General features: G+C 45.8%; 2 protein-coding genes across 5 annotated transcripts in view; both read left to right on the forward strand.

Annotated features, from left to right (window-relative positions):
• The window catches only part of NAA35 (N-alpha-acetyltransferase 35, NatC auxiliary subunit), a 142,400-nt gene extending 142,115 nt beyond the window's left edge, over positions 1-285 (forward strand). For all 3 annotated transcript variants that reach the window (XM_085846162.1, XM_085846159.1, XM_085846161.1), the window contains exon 24: positions 1-285. This exon is cut by the window's left edge and continues 534 nt beyond it. The gene's annotated coding sequence lies outside the window, so the exon portion shown is untranslated.
• An 11,534-nt stretch (positions 286-11,819) lies between these two features.
• LOC147016922 (tetratricopeptide repeat protein 23-like) overlaps positions 11,820-20,000 on the forward strand; it is a 55,107-nt gene continuing 46,926 nt past the window's right edge. The window contains exons 1-3 of one of the 2 annotated variants that reach the window (XM_085846163.1): positions 11,820-12,073; positions 12,482-12,647; positions 18,541-18,664. In XM_085846163.1, the coding sequence (XP_085702289.1) occupies positions 11,961-12,073; positions 12,482-12,647; positions 18,541-18,664 (403 nt within the window). In that variant the 5' untranslated portion in view covers positions 11,820-11,960. The remainder of the gene's footprint in view (positions 12,074-12,481; positions 12,648-18,540; positions 18,665-20,000) is intronic. The other variant, XM_085846164.1, reaches the window with a different exon arrangement.

A 20,000-nucleotide genomic window follows, 5' to 3' on the forward strand; every position in this document is an offset into this window, starting at 1 on the left:
ATTTACCTTACAGTGGTAATTTTAGTTTTTATGAACTGCTCTCAACCAGCAAGCAACATTTGGATTGTGACACATTAACGATAGAGGAGATTTGGACCATGTGACAATGCTAATAGGTACACTTTAAACACAACAATGAGCAAAATGCATCGCTCTCCTCACGGCCAACTACAATGTCAGAGATTTCTAATCCACCCTCACCCTCAAATGCTTTCCTTCCTTTATCTGTGGTATTTTCTGATGGTCTCTTTGAATGTTTCCTCAAGAACAAAAAAGTGTACATAACCAGGAAGCTTCTCATGTCTGAAGTTAAATGAAAACTGCTGCTACGAAGAACGAACCAAACTAATGGCTAAAACAGACATCAAAAAATCATATTCATTGTGATTGGTTATGTTGGAGATATGCTCTTTACTGATAGTTATGGATAAGTGCAAATTGTCAAGAACAATCTATGATAGTTCCTTTGATGGTAGAAAGAATGTGTTGTAGTTGAGGTACAACATCTACACTGAAGCATGGGGAAGGATTAGTTTGGGGATGCATCAAAGCCAACAATGTTTGCAATCTATGCGAACTGATTGCATCTTGACATGATAAATGTAGGCTCATTCTGATCAATTCAGCCATTATTTCAGGAACAACACTTATTCAGTGGCGATTGGTTTTCCATTTCGACAATGATATTGTACATGTTCACCATGCTTTGTGCAGAGTGTTGTGTTTATTTGGCTTGGGTTACAATCCTGTGCAGGTCACGATGATGCAGGATACTCGACTGACAGTGCAAGAACTTGGAATTTGACCAGGGTGCCGACAACAGCTTGCCGAGTTTTCACAAATGACACCATGGGACCTTTAACACCCACCAACGAATACCAGCAGAATTGTTCAACATCCATTCAATGGATGGTGCACGCAATGAGGCACCCTTGCATACAAGGCAGCTTTGTGACGGTTTATCGCTGGGCTGAGATTCAAACTTAGACGAGACAGCTTGGAGGCAAGTGTGCATACCTCCAAGCTATTGTTACGACCGGAGGGTCTGAAGGTCCCGAGCCGTCCACCTATGCTTTGCAAGATGGTCAGCGCTTTTACACCAAGCAATGCTCCACCCGTGCCCCTGCCTCCCCTCCCACCCTCCTTGCACGATTCGTGCTGGTAATGTGGTTGTATGTGTTTCATTAATTTCCCATGCTAAACGGAAAGAGAGAGAGACAGACAGACAGACTACGTTTGAAGGCAAGTAAGCTTTGCTAGTTTTCCATCATGTCACTACATCCAGGCCGTTCATTGGGAGACCACCATTTTGGAAGAGACATGAAACAAACAAAACGTACAAAAATTATCATTGGTGTATTGTTGTTAAATGTCCATTGATGACTTCTAAAACTGTTTTAAATTATTTTGCACTTGCCGAATTAAGTCTTGCCTCCAGCCAGAGGTGGATGATACAGAAAGTATGGTTTCCATTATCTTTGGTGTGAGCCTCCATGCGCACACCATACATCCTTGCACCAGAGGGGGAGTCTGTTCTGCACTGTGCAAACGCTGCTGGTGTGAGAGTAGAGGCACGCATGCACGTTTCTGGTTATAGCACAACCTGGAGCGATACGGTGGGGAGCCGCCGATCCCGCTCCCTGGTGTGCATGTACAGGACCCCCAGGATATGAAACAGGCAAGGAAAGTAAGCGTGGGTCAAAAAGCAGAGAGGCGTGCAACTCTGGAGAGGCACATGACCCAGGACTCCAGGAGAGAAGAGAAGAGTGTCAACTGAGGAAATGAGAGATCCAGCGAGTCAGCATGAAGTTTCGTGTTTATTTTTTTTATTTTTTTATTTTTTTTACTCCATCGCTGTGCCCTTACGAGCCGGTCACATCTCCACCTGTAGAGAACCAATCGGTGCCGGCCAGCAGAGTGATATTGTGCACTGATTGGTCCCTGCTCCGTGCTGTGGGTGAATGTACAGAAAAAAGAAGCAATATATGTATTTCAGGAACGGTCTCGAGAATCACGTGATGGGAAGGTGAGGAAAACAGACGTGCAAGTGGAAGATGGGGTCTGCATCTGACGCTCGATCTTGGCATGACTAAATAAGGGATCACTCAACACTCATTCTAACACACTAGGACTAGGATCATTGGTATTTCCCTTGATGAAGCTGAGTCTTTGTGTCTCTCACCGGAGGCAGGTCGGTGGTCTTTCTGTCTTCTACCGTGTCCTCTCCGGCCGTGCCACACCCCCTCTCCGCTTTGTCTGTGATCTGTCCCCCCTTCATTTCCAAATGGTGCTCAAGGTCCACCAAAAACCCCCTTCTAGTGAAACTACCAAAATCACGAATCACTGCTCACCTTCACTCTTTCATTCCTCTTTTTTCCCCACCTTTGGAACAAACTCCCACACTCTCTTCAATCCCACTCCTCCATCCAGGTCTTCAAAACAGCTGTTCACCACCATCTCTTATCTTCCCCCATCCAAAACCACGATCTTTTCTACCCCTGTTTATCCACCCCAAACCCACCTCCTTCAAATTCCCTGTTTTCTTTCCTGAAAGTCCCTGTAGTGTCCATCTTGTTTATCCCGTGTATCCCACCCCATCCCTCTTCCTTCCACAGATATCCTGTTGTCTTTGTTCCCCACTATTTTGTGCTTCCCTTTCCCACCCCTTTATTCTCCTGCCTTGTTATATATGGTTCTGTGTATTAGCTTTTCCACGAGCCTTGGCATGGTATTAAAACAACAACAAAAAACACATCCGATGAAATAAGTACTCCATCTTATTCCCCTTTTATCCACTAGGTCGTCCCCATCACACGATCCTGCCAGCCCAAACAATACTTTCACAAATGTGAAATTGTATTTTTGGGGGTTATCCTAGACAGTGTCGAGATATCAATATTATTGACGTTGCGTGGGCTTACCTTGCCACACGTCTGAATACTGAGAATAATACAGGAGATTTGTAACAATATTCCGCAATCATCCATTGATAAACTACATGGCAGCGTGAAAAACGATGGAAAGCACAGTTTCGGAATGAAATTTTTCATCAATAATGGGAATAAAAAGTATGCGGGTTGACAATTTTTTGACCTTGACCGAATTTTAAAATCATGATGTATTCATAAAAAATTGTTTACCCTTTTTCTGTTTTTTGGGTTTTTTTTTTTTTACCATAACTTGACTAATTTTTGTCCCGATCTGAAGGAAATTGCTCTCTTGATAGCCGAGAGTACGGTGCATTTACACTTCATTTACATCATACCCCTCTGAGTTAAAGGTCAAGGTCAAATGTTTTTGTCACGCTCAATTTCTTTTTGTTGTTGTTGCACTAAATTTTGCCAATGCAGATTCTCAAAGATTGCTTGGCCTTCTAAGATGTGTTTGCATTATTATTGTGGACCTGAATTGAAGTTGTGCACCTGATATTTGATTGGTGTCCTTGATTCCTTTTTTCAGATTGTGATAATTAACAAAAATCTGACATAATCATAACTTGCATAATTTTCCTCTGATTTTCATAACGTTGAGTTTTATGGAAAGATTTTAATGGGGACACATTTTCTTAAATTTCACAATATCCCTAAATGTTGATGGTCAAGGTCATATGGCAGTCCGAAAAAAATGGTCAAGGTCACCGAGACTTTCTGCGATTTCTTTGGTTTAAGAATAACAACCCCAAAGCGGACATCACCTAATTTTGTATGAAGGTGCACCTATTTGGAAACATTCCCAGTCCTGCCATTGCTGCTTATAGACTACATAAAATTGCGTTGAATGGTGAAGAAAAAAATATGAATGTGACGCTAGACATTACGTGGAAAGGAGTTTCTGTGTCGGCGATGGTTTGGTGAGCTTGCCTACCCCTCTTGAAGCCATAGCTCTCCTGCCTCGTAGCAAGGCAGTGTTGTCCACTGCGAATCTATGTCTGCACAAAATCACTTCCAACAGCATGGAAGTGATGGCTCATTTTCCAGACAGCGACCATCCGAAGGATTAACGTGCACTTGATCTTGGTGCTGACCTGCTCAGCAGTCACTTGGAGTGTCATGGGATTTGGAAACAGATACTGTCTTCATTTTTCCCAACATGGACAAGGCCTTCACCAAGCGTTGAGTCCTTTCTGCAGTCAACAGCATTTACAACCCATCAAGGAATGTCCTAATTTTAAAATAGGTGGAGTATTGAGCAGTAGAACATCCATCCATCGGGACCATACTCTGTGCAAAGTGTTGGTGCTGCCTCAGTAGTCTCCTGACTATTGGGTACAATCCTGGATTTGTCGTCACTCGAACACAGTGTACCAGCAAGCTGGCACTCATTTTGCCGACCTCAGAAGGATGACAGGCAGAGTTAACCCCACCTGATATTAATTCAACAGCTGAGTGGATTTGAACTCAGGATCCAAGGATCCCAAGCCCACCACCCTAACCATTAAGCCAACACCAAGCATAGTAGAACATGTTTAGTCATCTATCTATAATTCCAGCAACGTGTGTGTGTGTGTGTGTGTGTGTGTGTGTGTGTGTGTGTGTGTGTGTGTGTGTGTGTGTGTGTGTGTGTGTGTGTCTGTGACCGCTGTTTCTCGACAACCGCTGGTCTGATCTAATTGAAACTTGCCACATATATTGCTGGGGACCTGAGGATGTGCTTTTCAAGGTTTGATATTAATCGGACAAGTGCTTCCCAAGTTATGGCCATTTATTTACCAACCAATGACAGGAAGCGTTGCTGCATAGCTGTGGTCGATGGGGAAGAGAAACTCAGCCGCGTTCGCCATGATGGGTTATTTTCTCTCTTCTCTTCTCTTCTCTTCGTGTTTTTCCTTGCGATGACATTGCGAAAAGGCAAAATACGTTGGCGCTAATTGAATAATTGGCCATTAAAAGCCTCCGTATTCTTGCCCTGGACGAGGAAACAAAGAAGCGCCATTTCCTCAGCGATGTTGTTTATGAAGAGGTGCTAACGAGATAAAGGTGTGTACAATGTACATGGAGACGATTTTTATTATTATTTATTTATTGAAGAAAAATTGTTCCGAAAATAATTTATCAAAAAAAGTGCACAACTTTTTTTTGTTTCCAATTGTCAAAACGCTGTGGCCTTTGGACGTGTTAAGTAATTCAGCTCTACTCAACATGCTTGCCAACGAAATACATCTCAATTTGGTGGTAAAAACGATTCACAACGACGGGTTTCCTTACTCATTGCTCTGCAGTCTGCATTCAACCCCTTCATTTGTCATCTCATTGACCTCATTTCGTCGATCTATAATTCCAGCAATCTGTGTGTGTCTGTGTGTGTGTTTGTGTTTCTGTGACCGCTGTTTCCCGACAACCACTGGTCCGACTTAATTGAAACTTGCCAGCTATATTGCTGGGGACCTGAGGATGTGCCTTTCCAAGATTTGATATTAATCGGACAAGTGATTCCCAAGTTATGGCCATTTATTTACCAACCAATGACAGGACGCGTGCTGCGTAGGCGTGGCCGATGCGCCATTTAGTTACCAATCACAGGACGCGTGGCTGCGTAGGCCGGTGCACGGCCGGCCGACGATGACGTCACGTGCCGTGCTGGTTACGATGGGGATCGATCGGTGCCTTAGTTACCGTGGGGTAGGAGTGCCAATGGTAAATGGCAGCGAATGTCATGGCAAGCAAAGCCAGGGAGGTAAAGTTGATTTTAATTAACTCTGTGTGTAAGTATCACAGCAGTTGTTACTTCAATGCAAGTTATAATTCGTGGAATGATGTGAACATTCCGTACGGGCACGCACTACTTTTGGATAGTGATGACTTACTGTATTCTAATAATTTCTCGATTTCTTATCCGCATTTATAGATAAACACAATGCCCCAATCCAGTCGTCGTTTATGAGAGCGAAGGAATGGCCTGTGTGTTTGTTTGAAAGTTTTTTTTTTTGTATGTATGGGCACGCAAGAGCGAAGGAACCTCCTGTGTGGTTGTTATTTCTGGCACGCGGTTTGAAAGTTTTTTTTTTAGTTTTTTTATATGTACGGGCACGCACGTACGGGCACACACGTACGGCCATGCACGTACGAACACGCACGTACGGCCACGCGAGAGCGAAGGAACGGCCTGTGTGGTTGTTTCTGGCACACGGTTTGAGTTTTTTTGCGGGGGGGGGGGAGGGTTTGCACGTACGGCCACGCATCTACGGGCATGCACTGGTTAATACAAATGTATTACTCATGTTTTGTCTTATTAAAATAAACAAGGATGCAAGTCCTCATCATCAACCGAACCTTCAACTGTGATGTGTATATTTTACATTTAAATAACGAAATAAATAAAAATTGAGGAATAGGAGATGGTAAAGTGTATGAAAAGTAATTAATTAAATTTTTATGGTTGTCGTGGAGATGCAAAAGTGTACATAAATAGATGTCAAAAGTTGTGTGTTGGTGGTGGACACTAAGTACGTCACATGGCGAACCCAAAACCAAAACGGGCCCACTACACTTCCACTGGGTGAAAAGGCAAAGAAATGTGCGAAAGAGTTATAATTACATGAGATCGAGATGATCGATTCATGACTTGAATTGTTGAAAGTTTACAGAAGTAGAGAACACTGTTGTTGCTGTTTTGTATGCAGCCTGTGACTGCTGGTTGCATCATTTCTGGAAGCACATCTGTGTCTGATGTCAGTAAGCTCGTACTGATTTGGCCAATCTCAGGAGGATGACAGGCTAAATCAAACCACCTGGTGTTGTTTAACAGCACAACAGGGGCTCAAAATCGAGACCCAAAGATTTTAATCCAGCCACCTTAGCCGTGAAGCCAACACCAGGCTTGGGAATACTGCTGGGGAAGCTGTTCCAAAGAGAGGCATTTCAGGTGGTAAAAGGAAGGGGGTAATTCAGAAGGACTGACGAGTCGTGAGGATAAGCTTGACGGCTGTTATGAACAGGTTGACGAAGAGGAGCTACAGAAACTGAGAGGTCGACAGAGCACCCACTCACTGATTGTGGTACTATCAGTAAAAGAGTGCGCGAGGGTGGGACAACGGTTGTAGGTTGCAAGACAAAGTAGGATCGTTCATCAGTCGGACAGCCTTGGCTTGAATGTGATCCAGGACACCTTTGACTGATGGAGGAGCGTGCTGCCCAGACATGGGAGCAGTATTCCATCACCAGCGAGTCTGACTTGGGATTGAGAGATGGTGAGAAACCGATGGAAGTTCGATGTACTGGATTTGTAAATTCTGGAGAAGAAAACTATTTAGAGGCAGATTTTGCGATATTGAGGATGATGGTAAAGTACTAAAGTGTATAAACATAAAAGTGTACCTGAGTTCTGTGTTGGTAGTGGAGATGCTTGGGTCTATGTAAATAAAGAAATCAAAGTTGTGTGTTGGTGGTAATGATGGCAGTCGACATTGATAAATAATTCAACGTGATGGAGAATGGTAAAAGGTATTTCAATAGATTAAAATTTCAAGATGCTTTGTTGTTTGCGGTGATTGTAAAGTTTATCTAAATAAATATATAATCAGAGTTGTGCGTTGGTAGTGAGTGCAGAGGGTAAAGTGTATGTAAAGAAATTCCGGTAATGCTTCCCGAAAGTTCTCTCCCGTAATTACCTCCACCACCGAAGGTGGGTGAGGGTTATGTTTACTCCGGAATTATCGGCCGTCGCTCCGGATAACTTCGAAGCCGGCGGGTCGATTAATCGACTGTGACGCGCCAATATCTCGACCACGTGGCGCAGGGTTAATTGTCTCGATCCCAATATACCTAAATAACCACACAGTCTTGGCTTCGGGGGATTCACGCCTTTCTCAAACCGGGTCACGCTACCGACTCCGGTAGAGTCCCATCTACCGACTGCAGTGGAGTTCCATCTACCGACTACCAACTCCGGTTCGGTTGCAGCCGAGCGGAAACTGCCAAAGCCGTGCCAGCTAGGATTAACGGATTATTGGGGATGAAACCCCGTCTGAACTCAGACCCGGACCATGCTGGACCAAATAAAGAAAGGACGGAAACGACCTGGGAACATTTCTAATACTTTATTTACAATAAAAGACAAGGAGGCAAGACTTGAAGTGAATATGCAGAGCAGGAATTTACAATGATTCAAAGCACTTACTCAATTCTACTTATAGACGGGCCCACATGCAGTCACACACACACAAAGAAAAGAAACCCTGGAGTTTTTATTTGACCCTCCAGTCGATGAGCGAGATGAGCTGGGGGTCAGAGTTCGGATGGGCACGTGTGGGAATCGTGGCGGCAGCCACGTGGAGCAATCGGAGCTCCGGGGCGGAGATCAGGGTCGTGGACGGGACCCACCAAGGCTCCACGAACAGGCTGGTTCACTCTCTCTCCAGCCCAACCACTGTCAACCAACTTGTAACCACTCAAGTACTCCAGATCTCCTAACGACAACCGAGTCTGCTCGGGGATATATCTCTTCCCACACGGAGAGGGGCCTTGGCGAGAATCATCTCGCTGTCCATCCCTCATTGGCCTATGGCCGCACCCTACCGGAGCGGAGCCGTGGCCCCTGTTCAGAGACCCCATATTCTCCACGTGGTCTCGCTAGTGCAGAGCAAGAGGGTCTGCCCTGAAAGGCCCACCGTACAAAAACTATCATTTGTGGGGCCCGAGGACCGGAACCGCGAGGCCCCCTCTCGGCAAATCAAGGTACGAGCGGCCAACGGACGATGATGGGGAGGTTTGGGATAGCTCATTGGATGTAAAACCTAACCAAAGACGTCACAACGCACACATTTAATCCTCCCGCTAAACAAAAGGACGGGGTCCTGACTACACACGTACTTACCGGCATAACTAACTTTGGGACCTGAATGTTGAGTGCGCATGGTTTCCAGATTCGTAACAATATTTTGGGTTACTGAATTCAAACAGCCAATTATTTATATGTGGGAGAAATGCATGCTCAGCCAGTGGGTCTCAGATGGCAGAGCACTGGTACAGTTCACCAGAGGACCTGGGTTTGATTCCTGGTCTGGGTGTGTAACTTTTCCACTTTTCCATAAATTATTTTTGACATCAACATCAGCCAAATGTCAACAACTTCGGTGGTATTTCTAAAATCCTCAATTTTCATCAGATTGGCTTGAAATTTGAAAAGTATTTATATTTCACGTCACTGAATTCAACCAGCCAATTATTTTTGATGTCAAATTTGTTTTATGGATTTCACAAGTATTGTGCAATGCATGACATCTTTCTTCCTTGTTTGTGAACAAAATATCTCAAAAAGTTGTGGACGGATTCCGACGAAATTTAGTGGAGAGCTTGGGTATGTGACACCGACGAAATGTTTAGATTTTGGTGAAGATATGGATCCGATAATTTTTAAAGTGATTTTTCACGATTGGAGAGAGAGTTAGTACCAAAAATGACATCGAGCAGGATATCTTAAAAAGTTTTGAACGGATTTGGATGAAACTTGGTGGGCAGGTTGGGTATGTAACAAGGAAGAATTCTGAGTGTGTAATGACATTGTATACAAAAAAAAATTGATTCGATTTTGGTGAAGATCTGTATCCGGATCCGAGAATTTTTTTTTTAATGATTCTCCTCCATTGAGTGACGGAGCTAAAACGATATATAGCAGTCGATTTCAAAACGCTATGGACATATTCTGGTGAAACCTGGTGGGTGAGTTGGTTAGGTGACAAGAACAAGCCCATGAAATCTTAGTTCAGGTCCGAATCCAGATGTAGCCTATCAGACAGATAGAAAACGTAAACTAATCAGCTTGGCAGAGGTACGCTCTATACTGAGTGCCCTTCCAGTTTTTATACTGTTCACTCCTGTAATTTTTTTTTATTATCCCGCCCCCCCCCCCCCGGAGGGAGGGAGCGGGATATTGTAATCGTCCGGTTTGTTGGGTAGTCAATCTATCTACCCTTATTATCAGTATTTCCATCGATATGTCTGTCTGTCTGTCTGTATGTCTGTTCGGTCCAGTGCTCCGTTAATACAATGGCGATTTCGATGAAACTTGGTTGGTTGGTTCATACCATGACCTAGTTGTGTGCAAATGAGAACCGTTGCTATGGACTCATCCGTTGCCTAGCAACGGACCTTTGAAATTTTCAAAAAAATCTCAAAAATTAATTTTTCGAAAATCAAAAATCGGGCCACGAGCGACTGGGCTGTACATTCAGCCATATTGTCAAAAATTTCCAGCCGGATCCTATGAAAACTGTCGGAGAAGATAGACTTTGAATGAAGCCTGGTCGAAAACAATAAAAAAACGAAGTTCGTTATATCTCAGAGACTATGAGTGAAATATACATGAAACTGGTATGGTAGGTTCATGGTATGTCCAAGTTATGTGTGAGAAAGAACCGTTGCTATGGACGCTTTTGTTGGCTCGTAACGGCTGAAAAACGACTAAATTCGACTTGATCGACTACCCATGTCCGCTGACCGGCTTGTTTGTCTGTTTGTTTGTCTGTCTGTATGTTAGCAACTTTATGGCAAAACGGCTTTATCAAACACTATCAAATTCAATCCACAGGTGGGCAATGAACCTTGGACGACCCCATTAACTTTTGGGTCCAATTGGATCAAAGGTCAAGGTCAAGGTCACGAAAAGATCAAAATCGTTTTTCGCTCATAACTTTGTCAAAAATGATCTGATTTACTTCAAACTAAGCTTATAGTGAACCATATTCTATTTGTCACTTATAATCCTCCCCATTCCTATAGTGAAAAATGCATATTTGTGACGATCGGTTGGGTCCTAAGACTTTATGCCTTAAATGGGTGGGATTTGTTGTGCCTGGCACCACTTGTTTATTTTAGTAATTCCCAAAATTCGTAAATACAATCATGTGTGCCATTTATTTTGGCTCAGATCCCAAAATCATTTGATGTGCCTCATGTCCAGGTGTCATTGCATACATGGACCTAATGTGAAAGAAATCCATTCAGTCATTCTCAAGTCGAGGGGAAAGACGGATCGATGACACCCAGAATACCCAAACGGGCCAACGTTCCACCTCCTGCCCCCCACACCCCACTTCACGTGTCCTTCTAGCCCTCCCCATGATCTTGATCTCACTTTCACTTCTACTCTGCTGTTGATGTTCATGTATAATATATATATATATATATATATATATATATATATATATATATATATATATATATATATATATATATATGAAAGGATGGGGAAAGGGGGAAAACGGGGAGTCAAAGTTCCATACCCCAAAATGAATTTTTTTTAACAAATACAAAACTGAACGGACTTGATATTAATAATTCCACAAGTTTTTGATGAATCATCCTCCACCACTACCCGTAATCCGTTATATTCTGATTTATTATCCTCTTGTTCCTCTCCCAATGTATTTGTTGGTGGTTGCGTGTCCCTCCTGTTCGTTCCTTCCATCAGCCCAGACTCTGTATCCCAAAAATTCATTATTAACTCATAAATCACAGAATCGATGTTAAATGGTCTTTGCTGAGATCTATAATCCATTGGTTTTCAGGTACCTGGAGGGATGGATGGCTTTGAACATTGGACATTTCAGCACATCATGCATGGCTATCAAGGGTCCAACACCACGCGGAAGGAATCTGGGTGAGTAGGCGACTCACATTGAATTACTCGACACGACTTGAGCTTTCGTTACGAATAATGGTTGTTTGATATGATTTTGGAGATTGATTATAAAGTTAATTATCTTTTATGGGACTGCAGTCTCAAATGATGTCCCAAACTAACACGTGCACACAGACCTTGGGGGAGGTAGTTCATTTGAGGTTGAGCGGAGAGGAGCTTGGGAGAATGAGGGAGGAGGGTTGAGTCACGAGGGATCTTTGAGGAGTTTCTGAATGTTTCTTGCGCAGCAACGATGCCACGGCCATGGTAACAAGGCCGTGTTGTGACAGCCCCCTCCCTTTACCGCCCCCTCTCCATTACCGCACCAATGGAAGACGATTCACATGGACAGTTCTGGATGTAGGGTAGGATTACACGGAGGCATGGAAGCGGAAGAAGAGGATGAAAGCAGATCCGAGCCGTCGGCTATCTCGACTGAGCAGGAAGCCGCAAGCGGGTATGGGTTACCTCACGGAACGGCTTGTTAATGTCGTCGCGACGTTAAGATGTGACCTATCGTGACTGATACCCTCCCATGTCCATGATCTTCTCATCTGCTCACGTCGAGTGATCGGGCGTACATATTCCACCCACAACCTTCCGCTATTACCCCCTCTTCCCCCATGCTCTAATAATAAATAAGGTCCACATCCCCCAAACTCTCCTGAGGTCGGGGTGTTCCTTGACACCCCCTCCGCCGAAGCTAAGATCCGGTCCACCTCTCTCAAGCCCTTGAAATGCACATCTCCAACATACATTATCAAACCTCTTTATCCTGAAATCAGGTCGTTAATTGTCACACACCCATGTGAGATGTTTTCATGCAAATACTAGATCTACTTTACCATGACCCCATTTTCTCCAGGACAGACGGTGGGCAGATGAGCGAGGGACGAACATCGGCGGGGTCAAAGGTAAGAACAGGTGCGCAGAGGAGAAGGGCACGTGCGCCGCCTGAAGCAGTCTCTCCGGTGGAAGCAAAGCTCGAGGCTGCACTGGAGAGAGCACGAACCTATGCTCGGGAAGGTCAGGTATGGATCGGTTATACGAAACATCCGACAACATTGACCACGAACCGACCTGACCCAAACGCAACCACATTTTTTTTTTTGCAATGCAGCAAGGTTTGAATCTCAAGCTAGCTATACACTGTCACCTTTTATTTATTTATTTTTTCATATGCAGGGTGAGGCATCGGTGTGCACCTTTCATCGGATGGATGTTAAGCTGGATGATCAGTTTGCCAGCACTGATAGTCGGTAGATGTTAATTAAACATTCCATGGTGGTTTCGCGAAAATTTGGCGAGATTTCACCGTCACCTTGAACAAATTATAAATTCCTGTCGCCTTCAGTTGAACATCAAACCTGGCCAGTCAGATTAGCATCAAGCCTTTTCTGCTCGCACAACAAGAAGATGGAAATGATCGTGAACAAGAAGTAACAGCAGTACACTTTTATGGTTATCCAATCACAGTCCTGGTGAGATACTTGTCGAGCCACATTTGTTTTTCGAGGTTGTTTAACAAAAGTGGTAAAGAAAGTTGCCAACCACACTCGCACCGGAAGTATCTAGATAAATTTGAATTAGACTTTGTATTGCCATAGGAATGTGGGAGTTTGTTCAGCCACAGTCCACAGAAGGATGTCTAGCCACAATCATTTGGGTGGTGGTCTCGTCAGATGGGATGGATTGGTGTCTAGCCAGAGCCACGTGGTAATTGTCTAGCCATAGTCGCATGGGAGTTGCCCAGCTACATTGGCATGGGAGTTGTCCAGCCGCAGTCACGTGAGAGTTGTCTAGCCACAGTTGCGTAGGAATTGTCTAGCCACAGTCACTTGAGAGTTGTCTTGCCACAGTCACTTGGGTGTTGTCTTGCCACAGTCACTTGGGAGTTGTCTTGCCACAGTCACTTGGGAGTTGTCTTGCCACAGTCACTTGGGAGTTGTCTTGCCACAGTCACTTGGGAGTTGTCTTGCCACAGTCACTTGGGAGTTGTCTTGCCGCAGTCATGTAGAAGTTGTCTAGCCACAGTCATGTGGGAGTTGTCTCACTGCAGTTGCATGGGAGTTGTCTGTCCGCAGTCATGTGAGAGTTGTCTAGCCACAGTCGTGTGGGAGTTGTCTTGCTGCAGTTGCGTGGGAGTTGTCTAGCCACAGTCATGTGGGACTTGTCTAGCCACAGTCATTTGGGAGTTGTCTCGCCGCAGTCACTTGGGAGTTGTCTAGCCACACTCACTTGGGAGTTGTCTTGCCACACTCACTTGGGAGTTGTCTTGCCACAGTCACTTGGGTGTTGTCTTGCCACAGTCACTTGGGAGTTGTCTTGCCACAGTCACTTGGGAGTTGTCTTGCCACAGTCACTTGGGAGTTGTCTTGCCACAGTCACTTGGGAGTTGTCTTGCCGCAGTCATGTAGAAGTTGTCTAGCCACAGTCATGTGGGAGTTGTCTCACTGCAGTTGCGTGGGAGTTGTCTGTCCGCAGTCATGTGAGAGTTGTCTAGCCACAGTCGTGTGGGAGTTGTCTTGCCGCAGTTGCGTGGGAGTTGTCTAGCCACAGTCATGTGGGACTTGTCTAGCCACAGTCATTTGGGAGTTGTCTCGCCGCCGTCACTTGGGAGTTGTCTTGCCACACTCACTTGGGAGTTGTCTTGCCACACTCACTTGGGAGTTGTCTTGCCACAGTCACTTGGGTGTTGTCTTGCCACAGTCACTTGGGAGTTGTCTTGCCACAGTCACTTGGGAGTTGTCTTGCCGCAGTCATGTAGAAGTTGTCTAGCCACAGTCATGTGGGAGTTGTCTCACTGCAGTTGCGTGGGAGTTGTCTGTCCGCAGTCATGTGGGAGTTGTCCAGCCACAGTCGTGTGGGAGTTGTCTTGCTGCAGTTGCGTGGGAGTTGTCTAGCCACAGTCATGTGGGACTTGTCTAGCCACAGTCATTTGGGAGTTGTCTCGCCGCAGTCACTTGGGAGTTGTCTAGCTACAGTCATGTGGGAGTTGTCTTGCCACAGTCACTTGGGAGTTGTCTAGCCACAGTCATGTGGGAGTTGTCTTGCCACAGTCACTTGGGAGTTGTCTTGCCACAGTCACTTGGGAGTTGTCTTGCCACAGTCACTTGGGAGTTGTCTTGCCACAGTCACTTGGGAGTTGTCTTGCCACAGTCACTTGGGAGTTGTCTTGCCGCAGTCATGTAGAAGTTGTCTAGCCACAGTCATGTGGGAGTTGTCTCACTGCAGTTGCGTGGGAGTTGTCTGTCCGCAGTCATGTGAGAGTTGTCTAGCCACAGTCGTGTGGGAGTTGTCTTGCTGCAGTTGCGTGGGAGTTGTCTAGCCACAGTCATGTGGGACTTGTCTAGCCACAGTCATTTGGGAGTTGTCTCGCCGCAGTCACTTGGGAGTTGTCTAGCCACACTCACTTGGGAGTTGTCTTGCCACACTCACTTGGGAGTTGTCTTGCCACAGTCACTTGGGTGTTGTCTTGCCACAGTCACTTGGGTGTTGTCTTGCCACAGTCACTTGGGTGTTGTCTTGCCACAGTCACTTGGGAGTTGTCTTGCCACAGTCACTTGGGAGTTGTCTTGCCACAGTCACTTGGGAGTTGTCTTGCCACAGTCACTTGGGAGTTGTCTTTCCGCAGTCATGTAGAAGTTGTCTAGCCACAGTCATGTGGGAGTTGTCTCACTGCAGTTGCGTGGGAGTTGTCTGTCCGCAGTCATGTGAGAGTTGTCTAGCCACAGTCGTGTGGGAGTTGTCTTGCTGCAGTTGCGTGGGAGTTGTCTAGCCACAGTCATGTGGGACTTGTCTAGCCACAGTCATTTGGGAGTTGTCTCGCCGCAGTCACTTGGGAGTTGTCTAGCCACACTCACTTGAGTTGTCTTGCCACACTCACTTGGGAGTTGTCTTGCCACAGTCACTTGGGTGTTGTCTTGCCACAGTCACTTGGGAGTTGTCTTGCCACAGTCACTTGGGAGTTGTCTTGCCGCAGTCATGTAGAAGTTGTCTAGCCACAGTCATGTGGGAGTTGTCTCACTGCAGTTGCGTGGGAGTTGTCTGTCCGCAGTCATGTGGGAGTTGTCCAGCCACAGTCGTGTGGGAGTTGTCTTGCTGCAGTTGCGTGGGAGTTGTCTAGCCACAGTCATGTGGGACTTGTCTAGCCACAGTCATTTGGGAGTTGTCTCGCCGCAGTCACTTGGGAGTTGTCTAGCTACAGTCATGTGGGAGTTGTCTTGCCACAGTCACTTGGGAGTTGTCTAGCCACAGTCATGTGGGAGTTGTCTTGCTGCAGTCGTGTGGGAGTTGTCTTGCTGCAGTCGTGTGGGAGTTGTCTAGCCACAGTCATGTGGGAGTTGTCTAGCTACAGTCATGTGGGAGTTGTCTTGCCACAGTCACTTGGGAGTTGTCTAGCCACAGTCATGTGGGAGTTGTCTAGCTACAGTCGTGTGGGAGTTGTCTTGCTGCAGTTGCGTGGGAGTTGTCTAGCCACAGTCTTGTGGGAGTTGTCTCGCCACAGTCACTTTGGAGTTGTCTTGCCGCAGTCATGTAGAAGTTGTCTAGCCACAGTCATGTGGGAGTTGTCTCGCTGCAGTGGCGTGGGAGTTGTCTGTCCACAGTCGCATGGGAGTTGTCAAGCCACAGTTGCGTGGGAGTTGTCTCGCCACAGTCATGTGGGAGTTGTCTCGCCACGGTCGCGTGGGAGTTGTCTCGCCACGGTCGCGTGGGAGTTGTCTCGCCACGGTCACGTGGGAGTTGTCTCGCCACGGTCGCGTGGGAGTTGTTTCGCCACGGTCGCGTGGGAGTTGTCTCGCCACGGTCGCGTGGGAGTTGTCTCGCCACGGTCGCGTGGGAGTTGTCTCGCCACGGTCGCGTGGGAGTTGTCTCGCCACGGTCGCGTGGGAGTTGTCTCGCCACGGTCACGTGGGAGTTGTCTCGCCACGGTCACGTGGGAGTTGTCTCGCCACGGTCACGTGGGAGTTGTCTCGCCACGGTCACGTGGGAGTTGTCTCGCCACGGTCACGTGGGAGTTGTCTCGCCACGGTCACGTGGGAGTTGTCTCGCCACGGTCACGTGGGAGTTGTCTCGCCACGGTCACGTGGGAGTTGTCTCGCCACGGTCACGTGGGAGTTGTCTCGCCACGGTCACGTGGGAGTTGTCTCGCCACGGTCACGTGGGAGTTGACTCGCCACGGTCACGTGGGAGTTGTCTCGCCACGGTCACGTGGGAGTTGTCTCGCCACGGTCACGTGGGAGTTGTCTCGCCACGGTCACGTGGGAGTTGTCTCGCCACGGTCACGTGGGAGTTGTCTCGCCACGGTCACGTGGGAGTTGTCTCGCCACGGTCACGTGGGAGTTGTCTCGCCACGGTCACGTGGGAGTTGTCTAGCCGTAGTCACTTGGGAGTTGTCTCGCCGCAGTCGCATGGGAGGGTGTCTAGTTGCAATCCCGTGGCATGTTGGCTAACCGCAGTCCCACCAGACATTGTTTAGCTGTTGTCACATGGGCGGTTGGTTAGCCACAGTCGCATGCGAGGGTGTCTAACCGCTGTCACATGGGAGGCCTATTGTCTAGTCACAATCACATTGACGGTTGTCTAAGCCACAGTTGCATTGAAGATTTTCTAACCCACAGTCACATGGGAGGTTGGCTCGCTGCAGTTGCATCAGAAGTTGTCTTGCTGAAGTTACGTCGGGGATTGTCTTTCAACACTTGGGCTGATAATTGGCTGGTCAGAGATGCAGTGATCGTTATTTAGTTATAATTTGTTTATCGTTGTCGAATAACAGTGGTGCTTATGGTTGTCTAGTCACAGTCACAACAGTGGCTGTCGAAAAAAATAAATAACAATAGGGGGTTGTCTATCTACTGTTGCATATGTGGTTGTGTAATTTCAGTGGCACTGATAGTTGTTTAATGGATGTCTAATCCATTCATCCATTGGTACCATACTCTGTACAGAGCATCAGTGCTGCCATAGCAGTCTCCTTGGCTGTTGGGCACAATCCTGGACAGGTCTTCACTGACACAGGATACTCAAATAGCTCAATAATCTCAGCAAGCTGGAACTCATTATGCCAACCTCAGAAGGATGACAGGCTAAATCAAACCCACCTTGTATTCATTCAACGGCTGAGCGGGATTTGAACTCAGGACTCTTGGATCCCAAGCTCACAACCCTAACCATTAAGCCAACACCAGGTATGATGTCTAATCACAAGCTGATTTTGTCTCAGCACAATTGCACAGATAGTGAATTAGTTATTTTTATTTTACTCATCCGCAAATATTTACATGTTGGTGAAGTCGAAGTATTTGTTCAGAGTGACTCAAGCGAATGGAGGAGAGGTTCCTGTAAATGAAGATCACAGATTGCAATATAATATAGTGGACAAACCAAAAAAACACAAGATGTGGTCGAAGTGTTTCGATATTGTGAGAAGTTTTATTCTCATAACATTATCAGACTTGGTACTCATTGGTCCTGCTCTCTCGGCTTAGTCATTTATCACTAGATTAAGGCAAAACATTATGAAAGCCATTAAGTGAAGATGGTTTCATGAAACTGCAGAATCAGGCTTAATAAAATTGCTGCACAATAACAACAAAAGGGGGAAAAAAAAATCAAAGCACTGCAAAACACAGGTCAATAAATAGTCATTAAATACAAGTTGAAGAAACAAAGTAGTGAAAAGTGTAAGAGGAAGTGAAATACTGCAGTGAACTCAGTCTGTATGCTGAAAACAATTGCAAGTCCTGTTGGATGCAGGAACAATATGGTTTGTTGAAGAAGGACAAGATGGTGATATCACAGTTTCACATTGGCCACAACTCAACCCTTACACCCATCACCACCCTCCCCCCCACCCCACCTCAACATGAATGGTTCGTTACGGAAACTTGCATGTTGAGGACCTTGCTGTGGATGATGTTGCAGGCTGCAGAGGGAGTCGCTGAACTTGTGCGCTGTGTGGCATTGTCACGAGTTTTGTTTGGAGATGGACATTGGCGGTTGGCACAGGCCTACACGGACCTAGCTCATGCTTACTTGCACCTGCGTGGTGAGTACTGATGTACTCGAGGAGAAATGATGAACTGTGGGCCTTGTATACAGTGACCTGCAAAAGTATTCACCCCCTCTCAGGTTTTCACGCTTTGATGCCACCTGAGCTTATTTCATGATGCTTTAAAATCAAACTAATTATAGACTTCACAAACTACTCCAAAGTGATTAAGCTCAAAAAAAATGTGAATAAGTTTGATTAACAGAGAAACATCAGATGATTCTCAAATACAGTAAGTGCAATATGTTCCACATGTATGTAATCAGTGGTTTGACTTAAAAATTATGCTCCCTCACCTATCAAAGGAGTTTCAAGATGCAACTCACTTGGTCAACCAACAAGGCAAAGACGAAGACCAAGGAGCTTTCCAAAGAACTCAGACATGAAGTGGCGGAGAAGCACCGTTCAGGAGAGGGTTAAATGAAGATTTCAAAGTCACTCATTATCCCTTTGAGTACGGTGAAATCCATCATGAGGAAGTGGAAGAGGTACCACCCAGATTCGACCCACATCAGGTCGCCCATCCAAACTCAGCAGCCGGGCAAGCAGGAAACTGGTTCGGGATGTCACTCTAAATCCAACAATGACTTTGAGAGATCTACAAGGCTCTACATCAGAGATGAGAGTCGATGTTCATTAATCAACAATATCCCATTCCCTTCATAAAGCTGGCCTCTATGGACAGGTGTCAATAAAGAAGCCATTACTGAAAAAGACGCATCTAAAATCTCATATGGAGTTTGTGAAAACGCATCTTAATGATACTGCAGGCATGGGGAGAATGTTTGCGGTCAAAGGAGACAAAAATTTAACTTTTTGCTCTCAATTCAAAGCATTACATCTGGAGCAATCCCAACACTACACATCACCCAGTCAACACCATCCCTACTGTCAAGCATGGTGGTGGCAGCATCATGTAACGGGGCTGCTTTTTATCAGCAGGGACTGGCAAGCTTGTCAGGATAGAAGGGATAATGGACGGTGTAAAGTACAGAGGAATCCTTGATGAAAACCTGCTCGAGTCATCCACGAATCTGAAACTGGGTCAGAGATTCACATTTCAGCAGGACAATGATCCAAAGCACAAATCTAAATCCACACTGGAGTTGCTGAATAAGAATAAAATAAATGTTCTTGAGTGGCCCAGTCAAAGTCCTGATTTGAACCCAATTGAACATTTATGGTGAAATTTGAAGATTGCAGTCCATAGACGATCTCCATCAATCTTGGCAGAACGAGAGCAATTTTCATGTGAAGAATGGGCAAAGATATCACCATCTCACTGTTCAAATCTGGTGGAAACCTACCAAAAAGGACTCAGAGCAGTCATTGC

Source organism: Eptatretus burgeri, chromosome 11, assembly GCF_056783735.1.
Source record: "Eptatretus burgeri isolate ZD-2024b chromosome 11, Ebu_testis_v1, whole genome shotgun sequence".
Taxonomy (NCBI): Eukaryota; Metazoa; Chordata; class Myxini; order Myxiniformes; family Myxinidae; genus Eptatretus; species Eptatretus burgeri.